Source organism: Rhynchophorus ferrugineus, unplaced genomic scaffold, assembly GCF_030347505.1.
Source record: "Rhynchophorus ferrugineus isolate W39M unplaced genomic scaffold, kcgeb_rfMv2 rfM2, whole genome shotgun sequence".
Taxonomy (NCBI): domain Eukaryota; kingdom Metazoa; phylum Arthropoda; class Insecta; order Coleoptera; family Curculionidae; genus Rhynchophorus; species Rhynchophorus ferrugineus.
This window is the reverse complement of record NW_027472581.1, coordinates 34,935,747-34,955,432: the sequence shown is the minus strand read 5'-3', so window position 1 is coordinate 34,955,432 and position 19,686 is coordinate 34,935,747. Positions and strand designations below refer to the sequence as shown.

The window sequence follows — 19,686 nt, the reverse complement described above, 5'->3', positions numbered from 1 at the left end:
GAAACGAGAAACGACGAGAGGGACACGAACGAGAATCGACGGGATGTTGTATTTAGGCGGACGGATTTGAGACTGAGACTCGCTGCTTCGAGCGGATGTGAGCGAGCGATGGGAACGATGTAGATTGATTGGAACGTTTTTTGCTCATTTTTTATGTGTGTGCGTCCTAAAGTTGTTGTTTTTCGTAAATCATAATGAAAAATATATTTTATAATGAGACAAAGTCATTAATAAGGATTTTAGAGAGAAGACACTATATCCTCTGAATCCTTTGTATATATACGTTTTATTTTGTGAAATGTGATTTGATATTCGGTGCAATAACCATATATATACTAAGTTATAAATATTTAATAAACTCAGCAGCTATTTATATCATATCAGAGGATGTTTTAAAATATTGTTTGAAAATATAAATGTTTTATTCAAAAATACTGTCGGATGTATAAAATACATTGCATTACGCCATCTATCCGTAATCATCATCAAATTTTTACAGGTTTTTATTCGGATATGGTCTTTATATATATATATATATATATATATATATATGCTATCCTATAAGTAGATATTTAAAGGTTATATGAGATGTAAATCTAACACTATTACGCCAATTTGTCATCATCATCACCATCATCATGTCTATTATCTCACTGAATTGATTATTTGATAATTAGTATTTTAAGTAGCACAATCGTTTTTTAATTTTCTGCGAGTTCGTAACTATCATTAAGTTTTTAAGTTTGTCATAAAATGTATCATTTTCTGCTTTTTATTTCTTTAATTATAAACATATCCCTGGAAAATAGTTAAAAACAAATACCTACACAATACATTTTCTATTGAGTATCGTTTACACCAGTATGTCAATTTATAACCATTATTAGGTGTCTTATATCACTCATCGAATTTTTAACACTAGTGTACAGCCATCATCAGGGCTGTTACTGACACAACTTTTTTATTTCTTCAAAATTTTTAATTTAATGTAATATTTGAAAATAGTTCGATACTAAATGTTTTTGCGTATATATAATTCATATTCAACTACTTCTCTAGTTATTGTTAATATTTTTGGAAAGCGATATATGCATTTTACAAAAAACTAATAACATTATTTTTCAGAAAATCCTATCGTCGTGATCATGTAGGCTTTGTAAATTCTTTTCTACAAAACTTCATTTGCTAGCAGAATTCGTAACATAGTAAATATTCTTCATTTTGTGTAACTCTGTATCGCAGTATTTAAAAAAAATTAATGTGATAAGAAAGAATTTCAGTTTAATAATATGTAATTTATTTTAATATATTATTTTGTTTGTTTTTAATCAGCAGTGTGAGTTTTTAAAGGTTGAGTATTATATTTTTCATATTACAAAACTGAAATTGCTTTCTTTTTGATCTAGCGGATCCAACAGAACCAGAAACAGATACAATTGATAAATAGGTACGTGAAAACAACAAACACAAGTTTAAATTAATAGAATCTCTTTATTATTTATTGACAAATCAGCAAATACAAATTAATAAGTCAGAAATGAGTAATAATATATTTTTTAGGACATCTTTATTAGGTACTCTTAACAAAATCTTAATTATAAATTAATTTTTTACTACATTTCATTTGTACTTAGATTAATTCATAAGCAAGACGAGTGCGAGAAAATACATCAATTTGAATAATAATATGTGTAGCAGATTTGATTTATTAAAACAGATTTCTGTTTTTAACTATTTTCCATTGGTTAATCAAAAGAAGAAAATTTTTGGCAGGTAGTTTTTAATTCATATCTGGCATATTAGATTTTTTATTACAATTTTTAATAGTTTAAATTGTATTATTTATATCTAAATGAATAATCTAATCTTAGGCATTATTTTCGTTATACATTCAGGGTTTGTCAATTTTCAATTTTCATCTACTACCTGATCCATTTTATTATTATATATATAATTTTATTATTTCTGATAGATATATATCGGCTTGATAATAACCTGATTGTATTTTGATCTTGAGGTTCCAAAGTGCCACATAATATAAAAATTTCTTAAATAAAATTTTAATTTAAACTAGTTTTAAACTATTTTTAAAATAATAATTTTCGCTAGTCAGCTCCTCGTTCTGAAGCTTCCTGGTATAATCGATCAATAAAACGGTATATTTAGGAAAATAATGAGTTAAATTCTATGTTCTGTATTCTTTAACTCCATGTTTATTCATTACCCCATGTTTTAAAATCAACAGCAACTTTTACAGCATTTTTGCATTTTTTCAAAGCTTTTAGGTTCATAATTTCGCTTTTTCTACGACCAACAACTTAAGTTATTTCTGCTTGTTTTTCAGTTGTCAAAATGTTATGTCCGGGCTTAGTTATTGTGTAATTGGAATGAGGTAACCAGATATTAAAAATTTCAGATGATTGCTATTAAAACATAATATGAAACATTCAGATAAGATATGACGAAATAACGGAATGAATACGTAATGCTGATGCTAAATACCAGACTTTGTTGGTTAGCAATGTAAAGGTATTTTTTATATATCGTTTGTTGAGAGTAGCGCACTGAATATCACATCATCATTATATAGGGTGTTTGTGCTGATAGTTTTGTGTTACGCTTTTGTTAATTTCACACACAAACACCAGTGTAAATGTACCATTCCTAATCGTATCAACTAAAACTTACGACATGTGTACTTAAATGTTAAACATTTATTAGTTTTTTAACAATTTTGTATGTTGTAAAATATCTAGTCTATAATTGTAAAGGAGAAAGGTGTTTAGGAGCTTTTTTTAATTTTAACCGGAACGGACCGATTGTCGCCGTTCGAACTTCCAAAAACCTTTCCCACACATACCCCCCCCACTCAATCGGGGGGAACGGTGACGGTCGTCCCGACGGTACTTATATATCGACAAGTCGACAAAATAAAAGCAAAAAACCAAAAACAGACAACAGAAATTGTGCAAAAAAAATACATCTTTATGCGTGTAGAATCTGGTGGTAATTTTTTCCTTTTTCTTCTTCTTTTCTTCTGGCCTTCCATTACGAGTCGAATCTTTATTATGTTCTAAAGCGAAAATAACTAAAAAAACCCACACACACATACATACTCACACTCAATTATACCGACAGACGTCATGAGTTTGATAACATATACCACCTCTGAAATATAATACTAATAATAATAATACTAATAATAAAAAGGAGAAATAATATACATAGTGATTTGTAAATGATGTTATTAAATAAATTGTTGTTTTATATATTAATTTTAAAAAAAAGTTTTATTAAGTATCCCATTAAACTCACTGAAAAACATACGGGTATTAATATTAGTGTTAATAATGAATTATTGTATAAAAAGTGAGATAATAAAATTAAAACCAATTTAAAAAGACCAATCACATTTTTATTAACGTAGTATTAAGTGTTTCTTAGCTTTATAAGACCCACACAGATCGACGTACACTATGATCCTATCATTTCCAACGTAAACAAATCTTTTTCAGTTTATCTTTATCTTGTTTAAGAGCATAACTAATGTAGCTCATGTGGATGTGATCTCATTGATACACTACCGGCCAATGTCTAATAGATTTTTAGGAGCCCATAGATACAGAATTCAAGTAGATCTGTCAACTCGTTCATAACTTGTTCACGTTAAAAATTGACGGGGTTACCCCGTTCTTTTTTATAGGCAAAATAGAATATCGTATAGTAATAAAATTCTTATTTCTAAAAAGTGTAGTATTATACAGTTTCACGAACAACCGTTAAAAGTGTATAAAAAAAGTTTTTTAATAGAAATGTATCCTCTCCACTTGAAATCATAGCCACTTAACTCTAAGGATTTTAGTAGTCTATGTAGTTTACCTAGTTTGCAGGGTTATACTTAATTAAAAGTATTTCAGTGCGAGATATTTTCTCGCAGAGTTTAAGAAACGATCGCGAGAATCGTAGAAATAAAGAACGAATTGTTGCGACATCCGTTCGTGGAAAACCAGTTTTATCGACAAGTAGCTAATAGCAGTGGTAAAAGTACGAGAGTATACCATTCAAGAATGACTGAAGTTCTTTTATCAGCACTGTCACTACGTGGCCGGTAATGCCTATGAATAAGAAGATATTTCTTTGTTATTGCTTTGATGTATTTCTTCTGAGAATTTTTTTTAGATTTTTGTTTTGTTTTGGGCTTATATGCATATAAGTTATGACATATGAAAGGGTTTAAATACAGAAAATATTAATTTACTTTAAAATAGTATTTAGTTTAAGGAACGAAGAGGCGACTTGTTGAACGGTGATACAAAACGACACAGAGTGTCTTATTACAAAAGAGGTAAAAACATCTCATCGTTTGCACATTCAGTCTTAAACATGCAGCGTAGTTCATAGCCAAGGTCGCAACTATAAAGAAACGATCACAGGGATGGACGTGGTCTAGACAACCTAGAGTTTTAATACAAATATTTTAAAGTATAGCCTGTACCTTCCTCCGCAAGTTTGCTTTTGTTGATCTTATAAATGACACTGTTTTTACACAAATTTCCATGGTATCCATATAAGGAATGGTTTCCCAAGTTTTGGTGACTCATAATTCCAACAGCCTACAGATCATAAACTAAACCACTGGAATCCGCCTTTGGTGGATGTTTTAATTAAAGTGTAAGGTTTTGTCCAAATTCCAGTAGGCAATGTGAGTTCACAGTAACTCCAGTTCGCTTTTGGTGGTTCCGCACCTTGAACTGGGCTAGGGATGTGTTTCAAAGCTTGAGGGCTTCCTAATTCAAGTAATTTATGGTTAGCGGTCTTTGAAATAGATATTTCTTTATAGTATCAAGTAAAACATTGATACTTTATGGCACAGCCTTTTAAAGAATTAAGTTCATCGATACAGTATTGTTTTGATTACCCACAATGCACGTCATAAGTTCGAAAGTCGATATAATCGCACAAAATATTCACAAGCTAATTTCATTGTTTGTTTTTAAACATTGCCAAACATTGCAAATAGATATATAAACAGCAACCTGCATATATTTCGACAGCCTTCGGAAGTTTTTATTTTTCCTTTTTTATTAAAAAAAATTATTTCAAACCATGAAATTACAATTTTCTTATAAATTGACAAAATTTATTGAACAATTTGTATTTTTGGTTAAAGAATCGTTTTATTTGACTATTCGCCTGTTTAAGTTATAGATGTTTATGATTTTTTACAGATTAACAAGAAGTTTAACATGTGACAAGGATGAACCCTATTTCAGTTTTTGATTTATCACTTATCGGCTGATTTTATGTACGCCGAAGCGTAATAGATTTTGGAATTTGATATTAGATTATAACTAAGTTTTAATTTTTGCAATGGAAATAATTACTCTAGCAAATGCCGTTTTACATATTTTTTAAATTATAAGACATTGTGAAAAAACTATATACTGATGAATTAACAGATTACAAGATTAACAGGTTTTGGAGAAAGGTTCAAAATGTGGAAAATGAAAATGAAGACTACTTTTCATCGCTGGTGAAAGATAATAGCTGCATTTGCTCATTAGGAAAAAAATATGTTTTTTATTTAATATTTTAAATTTTTATTTATTACGATATTCTAAACTAAATAATATAATGGGTTAGTCTCGGAGAAATATTATCGCAGTCAAGGCTGACTAAAATTTGGTGTGATCAGCATCAAAAAATTAAATTAAGTGAAACTATTACTTTGGTGGTCTGAAAACACAAAAGTTACTTTCTGATCAGCTCAAGAACTTAGGCATACAGTTAAAGAGAATAACACAATTGAAAAATTAAAATATAATACAATTAAATAGAATTAATATTAAGCCGACAAATTAAAAAGACACATTAAGAATCAGGCTTTACTTATTTTATGTCCTTTTTACTTTAAATTTTTTAAACCAATGTTTATTTCTGATCTAATTTTTGTTATTTGTGATAATTGTCTATACATATAGTATAAGAGTTAACACGCATTTGGGTTATAAGCTTTTAAAAAGTTTTCACATTTTTTCAATAGAATTAATGAGGTTGATATATTGACTATATTAAATATGATTTACGTTGATCATGTTTTGTTGAAAACATTGTTCTAGATGCTTCAGAAAGTGTTATTTTAATGTTGAAGATGATCAACATCGCCTATCATCGGTTGTTCTTTACTTGGCCAGACTAACCGAATTATATAATTTTTTTTTTAATTTAATTACAATATTGAAGCAGGTTTTAATATATTGTCAGTTGCACACATTCATGTTTAAGCGGAGTGTTGAAAGAAAATAAGCAAATATATAAGTCCTTGTAACATGACGGATATTGTATAATAACCTCTGAAAAAATCTGTAAGAACTAAAAGAGTGTTATATGGCTGGATATTCATATCTAGATAAATCTGGTTATCTAACGAATTAGCAGGTGTACTGTGACAACAGAGAACAGATAACCTCAAACGAGACCGGCCACCAACTTTTGATGATAATCTTCTTAATAACGTAGTTTACTTAAAGTTTGCCATATGGCAATAATTATCAACGAAAAAAGTAATCAAGAAAACAATATTATTGGTACTAAATAATTTAATTTAATTACAAAGTATATCGAGTTAATTATAATATGCTTATTTAGTTAACAAAAATTACATACGTTGAATAATAAAAATAATTACTTCATTTATGGTTATTACACCATCAACGTTCAATACATCTGTTACACCTTAACAATATTAAAATTTATTTAATTAATTTTGGCGAAAAAAAGTTAACTCGATCGAAAACAGTTTCGAAACTGGTCATAATCGTGCAACACAAAAGGCAATAAAAGTAACTGAAATAAAAGTTAATAATGGTTATAGAAATTTATTATTTTTATTATCAGCACAAAGGAGAAAGTTAAAGCAAACGGCGACATTACGACACAAAGGTAAATTTGATTTGTATTAATTTTTGGTAGATATGGATGCGATTCAGAATGCACGTAAACAAATTGATGATGTCTACGATCAGGCTGGCGAAACGTTCGAAGGATTTTTTGCTCCGGTTCGGGTTTATGTGAAGAGTGCCTTCTTTTTTTTGTTGGTGATTATAGATGCAGTTTCTTACACAAAATGGTATGAAAGGTAAATATGATTTTAATAAATTTTAGATTAATTAAAATGTGTGTCATCAATTATGTCGATTAATTTGAAATCGTCTTAAATGGTTTTTTACATAAGAAACTATGAATTGATTTTGGATTTTTGTATATTGAAAGTATTATTGTGAAAAATTGTGTGTGTTATATTATTATTTTTCAGTGCTGTCTCTCCATTAATTGTTCTAATTTTCGGACTGAATTTCACATTACAGTAAGAACGTTCTAAAATTAATATAGTAGCTTAGTAACTAACGCGTTAATTTAGTATGGCTCAAAAATAAAGTGGATACATTTGAACGGAATTTTATAATATGAGGGTTACCATTTCCAAGATCCAGTTAAAAGTTTCCAAAGTGAATATTTGAAATAATTTATTGTCCATGTATATGGGTACTAAAATAATAAAAATTTCTCAAAATACTTTCTTTAGGTGTCAATATACTTTTGGCAGTGTTTCTACCAATACTGGAAGGCAGTGGATGAACCACCTTTTAGCAGCACACGAAAGTGTTTTTATTCCCCCTAGATATCTTCCTTCAGGTGTCGCTTGACAAGGGTCAACAAGAAGTTCTGGACATCAAAGTACCTCTAACATACATTTGCAATAGTTAATGCAATGAAATGCTACAGTAAATAATTAAATATTCTTAAGCTATATGGTAGATAATCCACTAAACTGGCATTAAGTTATATGATGATAATAAACAAAATCAGCCCAATCAATGTTTTCAATTTTTGACGAGTTCGTAAAGAGATGTAGTAATTAAATTATCATGGAGTAAAAACTATAGTTTATATTGACCAATATTTGACAATTTTTATTGAACTAAAACTAAAGTTTAAAAGTGAACTAAGAAAGTCATGTCCAGTCGTTTAATAAGTCACAAAAAATCTAAGATATGCTACTCATAGTAGAGAAAATGGTTTGTTTTTAGTAGGCACTATGACTTCTCCATCAAGATATCTGTAAAATATTTAGTTATTATATGATTTGGTTGCTTCATCATATGATTCAATTTATTGTTGATGGAATTAAGAAATATTGTTAAGAAAAGTTATTCAGAGCCTTTATATTCGAGTCCGATAGATGTTTTTGTGTGATGTATTTTGGCATTTTATAGTCTCAATCTTCAGATCCTTATCGATATATTACCGTATATGCGGAATTACCTACACCTGGAAAAGAGGAAGCAATAACTGGAGATAATTATGCATTGTTATTGGTGCAACTATGCAGTTTTCATTAATAAAATTATAAAATTAAAATTGATATTATTACATTATCTAGTGTATTTACCAAATTAGAAATTAGAACACTAAATTACTTTGTGTTTTTAAATATAAATAAAAGTTTGACGAGAAACTGCTCGTGTCCTTTCAAAAAAGTGTTTATACAAGATTATACGATTTAAGAAGATTATCCAAAATTTGTAAATCCAAAAAAATTTATTTATTTGTTTTTGTATTAAAGTAAGGACTTATTAAACGACATTTATCATGTATTTTAAACATTGGATCTATTAAACTATTAGTAACACCAGAATGGTTACCATTTCCACGACAGTGAGTTTGCAGCAATACAAAAATTCTGGTATGTTTGTTTTAGTTGGTATTTGTGACTCGGCGTAGAAAGCAGGACCTATCATGAAGTAAGTATTACATATTAGGGTTTAAAATTAAACAAATAAAATTACATATTTGCAAGCAAGAACTGATATTTATTACTTAATTGTTCCAGAGTCAAAACAGTTATCATATTCAGCATCTCGTTTCTGTTCTTTACGTCTATTGCAATATTAATTGGTAAAAGCCCTCCCCAACATCCTGACGTCGGACTAACACTTGTAAATAATTTTCTTTTATAGAATTATATAATATACGCATAAAAATATTGTGTATTTCCATTGGTTTAACTTTGTTGGCAATATGATCGTGTTATTCATTACTAAATTTGTTACAATGAAATAATATGTGTATAGTAATATATTTTTTCGTTTCATTAGAAAATTAGGTGCTAATACACACACTGAAATATGTATTTCATAACAAATATGCAATATTTTTGTTCGGTTGTTTACTGCATTCGATGATGATATAGAAACTCTAATCTATATTGATTTATATTATGAAAATAGACATAAGTATTAACATGATGAGTAATATCGAAGAATAATTTTATAATACTCTAATGTATTTAGTAGCGTTGGGAATTATCGATTGAAAACAGTGGAATCGCCCAATAGTCGCAAAACAATCGAACTAGTCGATAGACAAATAAGTATTCGACGAAAAATAGTATAGTCTATTCAAAGTTATTTTGTACATACGTCATCTAAATTTGTGACGTCAACACGTCGCAATGTTGCCGCATCAACTCTGAGTTTTAGTTCACTTTGGCTTTGACATACAACAAAATTCTAGTTTAAATAAAATAACGAAAGAAAACTGTTAGCAAACAAATATAGTTTATTTGAACTTTATAGTATATTTAATACATATATTAACGAATGACTTTAAACTAAAATTAAGAACACAGGTGTAATAGTTTAATAGGTTAGAGTTGTTTTATTGTATTTACATTGAACTCTTATATCAAATATATATCAAGTAATGTATCATATAAAAGTAATGTATTTTACTTTCATTAGAGAGCATATTTACATTTTTATGTTTAGTTCTTTTTTCTTTCGATGATGTGTTTACTTGTCAAGTCATCTTGATATCACTGTATTTTTTATTTGTTCTGCTACTACCTGTGTACATCATTCTTGATAAAATTAATCATTGAATTTTAATTAATGCATTTACCATATCTATAAAATAGTATTCATCCTGTCCTCATACATTCTAACCTAATGCTCATGTTTAATTCTGAACAATTACAATCATATCTATGCACGTATATCTTTCAGACCGTACAATACCATTTTCTACAGTTATACTCTATTAATTATGTGCACAGCTTTAGTTCTTTCCACTCTTATTACTCAGTTTCAGAAATGTCCAGAATTGTACAGCATTATCACATATCCTGAACGTTTCCTTTAGTCTCTATCACTTTCCGAGTCTCTGTTCTAGTCAATCACTAAACTGTTAACTTCCAATCTGTCTAAGACATGTTCACGATTCCACCATTTATCAATTTCTTCCTTTGTATGTTTAATCGAGTTCATCCAAACCGAAGGTATTATTGTCGACAATTCTTCCTTCCACATATCTAAATAATTGTTGGAATATCTTTTTTGACCAGCACCTCTATTATAATTTATTATAATTTATATTTATATTCGTTGCTATCCCCCATATCAACTCGATTGAATTGAATATACAGTGATAGGAAGGAAGTCATAATATTATGTGACCATACTGTTGAGCCATCTGATCTACTATATATCTTTTTCAGGCTTATTTCTCCAGGTTCTTAACAATTGATTTTCAAACCATAACAGACACATGTTGTTGTTCATTTCTCCATGTTATTAGCCTTGGACCAAACCTTGGGCCTGAAATAAAACCATTCTTTTTCCCTGCATGAATAACAATATACCTGCAATTAATTATTAATAAATATTGTGACCAACAAAACCTAATCAAATTCTATTGTAACTTTTACCTTTTCCACCAATTTTTGTTGTCTTTACACTTTCTTTTGTTACTGTCTTGTAGCCCCAATGAACCATTTTGAAATATCCAAGTTTTATCAAGATACACAAAGTCAAATAATTTATCTTCCTTGATTTTATTCTACGCTTAAAAATTGATTTCTTTTAAAGCAATGTCTGTAGTGTATGAAGGGATGTCTTATATCCCTCAAAAAGCTGCATGTCCCTAACTCTTTTACATTTTGTATACTTTTGTATACTTTCCAGACTAACAATATTCTCTGAAATAGTTTTATTAAATTATGTTTATATCGATAAGATTGTTTGTGTACTCTCTGTTCTTATACATTTCGTATATTTGATCTCGAATAGAGCTACTGTCAAGATGGTTAAGATTCGTCACCCACTTCGTATGTAGACGGGTTTACTTGGTTGAATCTAACATATTGTTATTGATTTTGTAAGCGATGTTAATCACAGTACTCACACTAATATTCAGGGCAGCAGCAACGCGCTAAAAACATTTTCAATAAAATTACAGCAACTTATAATATTTAATATCATCAATATTCACCTTTCTAACGGTATTTACGAGCAAGAAATTTATTAAAGACCCAATCAGTTTAAGACCCTGACTATTTGTTGTTTTCGGCATTTTCAAAGAAAGTAATATGGTGTATTAGACAGAGATCTAAAATTTTTAAAAATAATCAAAGCACTAAAATAACGTATGCCGATTTATAACCAGTAGTAATTATAACTAACATTTTGAATAATTTTGCGTACGTTTGACAACCGGACGACTTTGACAGGTTAATTCGGTTTCACGTTCAAACTTATCATACAGCATTATGTCCTTTTTTAACTACAATAAAATGAGAAGACAAATAGACAGGCACTACATTAAACATCTTGATGACGTATGTATAAAAAAACTTTGAATAGATTATAATTATTATTTCAGTCAAAGAAGCGTGCATCGATGGTTTCTTCTATTCGCAATAACAGAAGGTGTACGAATTCCTTTCTGTGTTATTTTTGAGAGAGGAAAGAATGGAGGCAATTGCTCAATTCCATTACGTTCCAAGCAGCAGCTTCATTTTAAATGATGTAAAATTATTCTTATACTTCATAATATATTTTATTTGCTTGTAAAGAGGAATGGAATAAGGATCCCAATTTTTTATCGTATGTTCTCAATCAATCTTTGTCAACTATTTGACTGCTTCGCCCTTTTTAAATAAATTAATAATTTTATTTATCGTTAAACAGGAATATTTTTAAATAATTATTTGTTGAAACTTCAAAATCATATAAGTAAAAAGTCAGACATAAAATAATGTATTTTCTTGTCAAAACCAAATACTTACCATGCAAAACTCACCAATAAATCCGTCAAGTAAAATAATTTTTTAAAATATTTGGATAGGTTATAGAAAAACATTGAATTTAATTTCTGCTGTAATAGATACTAAAACGAAACATTACTTATAAGTTTCTGTATTAACGGCAAATGTATCTGATGGAATCCATAAAACAATATCAAATGTTTTTAGTTTCAATTTTGCGAGAAGTACAACTACTCTTTGGAGGCGGTAGATCTTACCACAGAAGATGGTTATGTGATAACAGTACACAGAATTCGATGCCCCAGATATAAAAAATCATGTCCAGATCAACGTCCTGTGGTTTTGATGATGCATGGAATAACAGGTACGAACAGTGCCCTCTATTTTATCTAGGAATTCATCAGTTACTTAAATTCGTTCTTTTTGTTACGTTTAATGAAACTCAAAACCTAAAGTGTGAATAAAAACATTATGTAAAATTACATAATATAGGTAGTTCAGCTGATTTTATCGTACAAGGAGTTGGAAAATCTCTGGCGTTTCAATTAGTTGACCAAGGTTTCGATGTATGGATAGGAAACCAACGTGGTAACTTTTACTCTCGAAGGCACATCATGTTGGACGCCGACTTTGACCAATCTTTTTGGGACTTCAGGTATAAATTTACTTATGAATACTATATATGTTTATTCAGTGACAATTTTAGTTAGAAACATTGCTATTTCGTTTTGTAAAATTATTTTTGAAAGTGAAGTGAAGTCTGTTACTGATGTAATGCATATTAATTATTAGGTCCTTATAGGAGGACGAATAAAGTCCATAAAACTATTTTAGAAATTAGTGGTAATGCTGCTCCATCACATTATTAGAGACTTTTTTTAATATACCAATAGTCATTGTTAGTCACGTCTTGTCAATTTATATATACGGCGTAGAGTACCCTTTTTTGGGATGTTTCTACCACAACCACCATCCTCTGAATCTTAACTATTTCACGGGAAGGACTCAAGTGTAGAGAAACACCAGGTTTTTGCACATTTACTGGGAGGATTCGTAAATCTGTTGATGGGATAAAGTTCTTGGAAAATATAGTATTATCTCAGGATCGAGTTGTGTGTCCACTATGTTACGATGCTTCCAGAAAGCATCATATAAAAGACTCATGTACAAGACATTGCGTTGGGAATACTTCGACAAACCATCGCCTTGATTCACGTCGGTGTATATAGTTGATTAATAAATTAGTACAATAGTACAGTGAGTGATAATATAGTCTAATTGAAATCGTCAAGGAAATTTGAAGTTCTGTCTGTGAATTGCTGGTGCAAATAATATAAACCAAAAGGCTCCAATGGGGCTACCCATGAGGTTCTCCAGTATCGACAGGAGAACAAATTTTATTAACACATATTATAGCTTAGAATTTGATGAATTAATTGTTCAAGGCGCTTATATTCGAAAGGAAAGATCGAAAAAGACGAAAGAGACGATAATTGACTAAACATTCCATATACAACCATTTCAACATCGCGGTTTCATTGATTGCCAGAAAAAAAAAGAGTTTTCTTCGGCGTATTGCGTCTGGTGATGAGAAGTTATATACTACGATAATTTTAAGTGCCAAAAAGCATGTGTTAGTAAAATAGACCCATTTATATTGGCATTTAAACAGAATACCCAGACCATAAAGTCTTATTTTACATATGATGGGACCAGCTAGCTTTAATGTATTACGAGTTGCTAAAACCGATAAAATTGTGATAGTAGATGTCTATCGACGCCAATTGAAAGACCGAACATTGTGTTGCTACAAAAAAACAATGTCGACTAAAAGATGCAAAGTCATCCTCTTGTATGATAAATCTCGGCCACGCGTTGCAACAGATATGAAGATATATATTTCACATATGTTGTAGTTCGATAGGAATTCCACCGTACCCAGTCTGTTCACCAGGCATAACACCTTTTGATCACCTGTTTAGATCGACGTAATATAGTTTGACTGGTACAGGTTTTGAAATAAATAAATGCAAAAAATGATCGATGATTGAATCGCTGCCAGTTCAACATCGTTCATTCGACACAATAAGTGTTTTTTTAAAGTGATTAAAATATATACAAGTACCTAATATGAGGTTAAGGGTGTAATCATATTTATACATATAATAATAGTTCAACTCTTCCGGTTCAACCCATAGTTCCCTAGCTATGCAATTCTAAATATAAAAGGTCCCTGATCCTAGTGACGTTTTTAAAATAGTAAAACCTATCATCAACTTTGATATCTATTCATACCTCCTATTCGTTCTTATATTTCATTTTACATTTATCGTATGTGGCACAAGCTCACCAATATCTCACACCATCATTTCACTTTTGTGAATTAGCTTTACATAATTTTTTTTCGGAATGATATAAAACTTCAGATAAATTGATTGGCTAACCAATTATTTCTTTTTTAGCTATCATGAAATAGGGTTATATGATCTACCAGCTATGATCGATCACGTTATAAAAACGACCAACCAGACGAAACTAACCTATGTGGGACTATCTCAGGGCTGTACGGCATATTTGGTGATGACTTCTCTAAAACCACAATATAACAATAAGATATTGGTGGCGAATTTGATGGCACCGGCTATTAGTTTATACAACAACAGAAATATCCTATTTAAGCTGTGGCAATACACCAATTTTATTGTAGAGGTAAATTTGAGTGATAATGCAAAGAAACGGCAAATTGTTTATATTTGTTATTAAATTCGAATTTTAGTTTGAGAATTTTGGAAATCTCAAATGTATTTATTCGAAGATTTTAGTTCGAAGTCAATTAGTAATTAATTAAATTATTACAGTTACTAAATAATAAATTTATAGCTAAATATAGTTATAAAAATAATTATTAATTAATTATCAATTGTTAGAATTTTACGTGCCCAAGTAAATATTCCGCTATTTGACAAAAGTCGTAATCAATAAGGGTTAAATTACACATTCGTCTGTAGTGTCTTATATAGTGTGATACTACGTAGTACTGATTCTGTTGATACTTATATTTTTTCTTGTAAAAAATGTTATGTTTTCAGCCGATTAAATCTTGAATTTACGAGATTTTTTAATATAAATTTACACCTTTAAACTCACTCCAATTTAGAGCAAAGGTCTTGTAGTGTGTGGTTTAAAAAATAACAAAGATAAATATAATATCTATTAGTTGCTTGCATGTATTATGATTAGCGATATCGATAGGTGAAAAGAACCTAACAGAACTCTATATTTAACATATGGCTTGAAAAGTCTCGGGCTTAACACATAGATGGCGCTAGTTTTATTGCAATCACCGCTTTTCCAGTTAATACTTCAAAAAAATTGTTAAAATTTTATGAATTTCTACTCATAAGTTTGTGAGTTATTGTGCTAAGAGTGACACTGTTTTTGTTATTTTTAAAGCAATGGACCAAAAATGATTTCGTGTTTTAATTTTACACTGCTTCTTGGTGGGAAAAAATATCGTTCAAGCGAAACAATACCTTGAAAAATATCATAAGGACTCCGTTCCATCAAAAACAACAATAAAACGTTGGTTTGCTGATTTCACACGTAGTCGTAGACACATTGATGATGCAGTGGACGCCTAATTGAGATGGTAACACCAGAAAATATCAAAAAAAAAATCACAAAATCGTTTTGAATGATCAAAAAGTGAAGTTGTCGTTGTTGAAAAAGAAGTCTCTGTTCAAAGCGGATGGTGCGTTTGCTCACTGTTGACCAAAAACAAGACTATGTCAATAATTCTGAGCAGTGTTAGGCCATATTTAAACCTAACAAACATCAATTTTTAGCGTCGATATGTCACAATGGATGAATCATGGATCTATAACGTCACTCCGGTATCAAAACTATCGTCATCTAAGTGGATAGCAACTGATGAACATTGTCCAAAGCGCCCGGAAGCACAACAATCGGCTGGAAAGGTCATAGCCTCGACATTTTGGGATGTTCGTGGTGTAATATTCATCGACTATTTTGTGAAGGAAAGAACAGTAAATATTATATAGCGTTATGGAGCGTTTGAAGGCTGAAATTACAGAAACGACCGCAAAAAAAAATTGGTTCATCAAGACAAGGCACCGTCTCACAAGTCAATCAAAACATTGCAAAACTACATGAATTGAACTTCGAATTGCTCCCACATCCATCGTACTCGCCAGATTTGGCTCCTACTACTGACATTTCGCAGAAATCAAAAAAATACTCACCGGTAAGAAATCTCGCTCGAATGAACAGGCTATCGCTAAAACTGAGGCCTATTTTGAGACAAAATTTAAATTGTAGGTTCGTCCATCGATCGATGGACGAACCTCTAAATAAGTGGTAATGACATCTTAAAGCGGCTCTGGAATGATTGTGTGGCTCTTGATGGAAATTACGTTGCTACGGAGGCTAATTTTGAATTAAAAAACCGCGTTTTCCAAACGATCGTCATCTAAGTGGATAGCAACTCGTGAATCTTATCCAAAGCTCCCGAAAGCACAACAATCAGCTGGAAAGGTCTTTGTTACGGCCGGGACTTTTCAGATCATCTATTATACATAAGCTAATCACGGAAGGAAATAATTCAGAAATTAATTTTCAACATTCAATACTTTTGTTATTTGATTTGCAGAAATCCAAAGCCTATCAAATACTTTTAAAAAGAAGTACTGATGCTGATCTGTCATAAGCATATTGATACCTTTGGTTTGAAGGACAGAAAAACCCAGTTCAAGGTTTAAAAGAACAACTTAGTAGTTCAATCAACTGATTCTACATGTTTACATATGATGAGAAAGATCTAAAAAGAGGATACATAGCGATGTAACTGGCGATGAGAAGTATATGTACTACTAACTCTAAGATTAAAAAGTCATAAGTTGGGTTCAGGGTAGCCATCTACATTGACACCGAAGAAGAATATTTATAGCTATAAAGTTTGCTGCGCATATGGTGGGATCAGCAAGATAATTAGTAGAGCATTACGAGCAGTTAAAACTGTTACTGCAGATCTCTGTCGACGTCAGTTGAATGAACTGAATGACGCAGTGTATCAACAAAAGCAGTAATAGTAAGCAACAGACGCAAAATTATTAAAGTAGATAACGGATGGCTGAAAGTTTATAAAGGTGTGATTTTGTAATCAAATAAACTCACTATCGGATTACTAGTTAGTTTATAATTAATGTATTTCAGTCGAATTGTTACAAAAACAGAATGCGATCAATTGTCGATTAAAAATTAGCGTAGGCAATAATCAATCATAATTCAACAGACATTACCTCTTGATGAAATATGACGTAGATTTCCTTATATGCTCAGTAGTTGATGGAAATTACTAAATAAGACAATCAATAATTATAATTAAATGTTATTTAATAATTTACGAAATTGGTCATTATTATTGGTGATTAATTAATAATTAGTTCAGTTAGTATTTACCAGTACAGTCACTTGCTAGTATATTTTTAATATTAAATATTAACGTTTTAGCCGTTGTTTAACTTCTTTGAGATCCACGAAATTTTAAGAAGAGACCACATCACATCCCAACTTCTGGCGTATCTCTGTGTCGGGCCTCACAAAATAGCCAACTGGATATGTACGAAACAAGTGGGTAAAATTCTGTCAGGAATGAATGGAGATGAAATAGATTATGTAGGTTATTTTTGATCATCATTACAATAAAACGAAAACTAAAATATTTCTTTCAGGATATATTCCCAAATACATTTTACAACTATCCATCTGGGACTTCTGTGAAACAATTACTTCACTTTCTCCAAAGCAAAATATCTGGTAACTAATCAATTATTATTGCAAAATTTAAACAAAACCTGTCATCAAATCTGTCATCACATATATCCAGAGATAATTTAACAATCACAAATATATGTCAAAAACTACCATATCCATAAATTATATGATTAAATAAAACATAATACAGAAAAGAATATATAACTTACTGTATTATTCAATTAAATATAATATTACTAAATTATACTTTTAAGGTAATTTTAGCCATTATAATTACTATGACCAAAATCCAATAATTTACAACAGCCTAACTCCACCCCTATATGATATATCAAAGTCGACGGCACCTGTAGCGGTTTATTTTAGTCGAGGAGATGATTTCTTAAACGTGGAGGTAAATCTGACATTAGACAACTAGTAATACTCTATATAAATATCTTTACTATAACTTTATATAATTTATGCAAAGTAATAACAGATGGCGCCATGAATCAAAAATGTCCTTAATATAGACATATTAGAAACAATAATGGATGAAAATTATTTTAATACAGAAACTTTTTTCAGACTTTATATAACGAGCTGAAGAAGATGCCAAATGTCGTCCTAAAATATAAAGTTCCTAATGATAATTTTAACCATGCGGATTTCATACTCAATAGAGACATTAATAAACTATTATACAACAAAGTTATTGGAATTATTAAAAAATATAATTAAATATTAGTTTTATTTACTTACCCTACAAATATGGCTTATTATACTATTTTTTTAAAAATTCAAGTATGTTGTAAATGAAATTAATTAAAGTGATTGACATTTTGTAACAATTAAATTTCAAAAGCTGAATTCTGTTTTGTGTGGGCACCTAATGAAACGCAAATATTTTATGTTTCTTAAAGTAAACTTTAATTGTAATTTTATTTCTTATTTTACGTCATTATTTTACAAATCAGAAGGAAACTCATATTAATGATATTTTTTAAAACATATAATTGACAGCGTTTCAAAACAAGAGATGGTTACTTCACAGGGGTGCGGAATTTAAATCAATAAAAAATTACGTTCACGTCAAATTTTTAATATCCGGGTTTCAATTAGAAAATATTTGAAGAAATAACTTTTTTAATTATTAAGGAATAAGTTTTATTTTTTTATGTATATTTTTTTATCTCTTTTTACCAACTATGGGTTTATCTGGACTGGGCCTAAAGTTTAACGTGGGCTCCGAACCACGGTCCTCAGCATTAAGCCTACCGACTGGCGAGTGATCAACTTTAGAAATAACCTCGAAGAAGACATCCGGTCTTACCCAGCCTGGTTATTGGCGTGACTGGGATCATTTTCCTTGCCAGGTTTTACACTCTTGCCTAGGACAATCACAAACATAAATTTACGACTATGCCCCCAGTAGGATTCGAATCCGCGGCTATCACAACAGTTGGAGGACAAACATTTTATTTTGTGTTAGTTTTATGCGAATTGTGTTCTACTGGTGGTCTCAAAAATATTGTAAGAAAAAAATGTAACTTGAATGTGAAACAATTTGACAGCCATTTTAGAAGAAAGAAGGTTTTCCCATTTTTGGGAAGACCTAAGATAGACATACTTAAAATTTAAAATGTCTGAAAAGAGGTTATAAGGATTTCGATGTGAAAGAAATATTTGGTACATATTAAAATAATGTAGATATGTTTAGTTAAAATTTATTTTCATTCACAAATTCACAATATTCTTTCTACTTGTTTTCTTGTTTCAGAATACTTCAATTGCTGTGAATCATTTTA

At 30.1% G+C, this 19,686-nt stretch overlaps 1 protein-coding gene across 5 annotated transcripts; it reads left to right on the top strand.

Annotated features, from left to right (window-relative positions):
• Positions 1–6,827: 6,827 nt before the first annotated feature.
• On the top strand, positions 6,828–18,620 carry LOC143191915 (lipase 1-like). Of its 5 annotated transcripts, none has more exons than XM_076397357.1 (10): positions 6,828–6,942; positions 8,762–8,804; positions 8,894–8,999; positions 12,314–12,470; positions 12,599–12,761; positions 14,569–14,815; positions 17,636–17,800; positions 17,857–17,941; positions 18,154–18,293; positions 18,467–18,620. In XM_076397357.1, exons 2-10 carry the CDS (start codon positions 8,800–8,802, stop codon positions 18,617–18,619), a joined length of 1,221 nt encoding a protein of 406 aa, XP_076253472.1. In that variant the 5' UTR covers positions 6,828–6,942; positions 8,762–8,799; the 3' UTR covers position 18,620. The 5 variants fall into 5 exon arrangements, with proteins under 5 accessions (XP_076253472.1, XP_076253471.1, XP_076253470.1 ...); XM_076397358.1 differs by lacking the exon at positions 6,828–6,942 and adding an exon at positions 7,000–7,138; XM_076397359.1 differs by lacking the exon at positions 6,828–6,942 and adding an exon at positions 7,031–7,129.
• Positions 18,621–19,686: the final 1,066 nt, after the last annotated feature.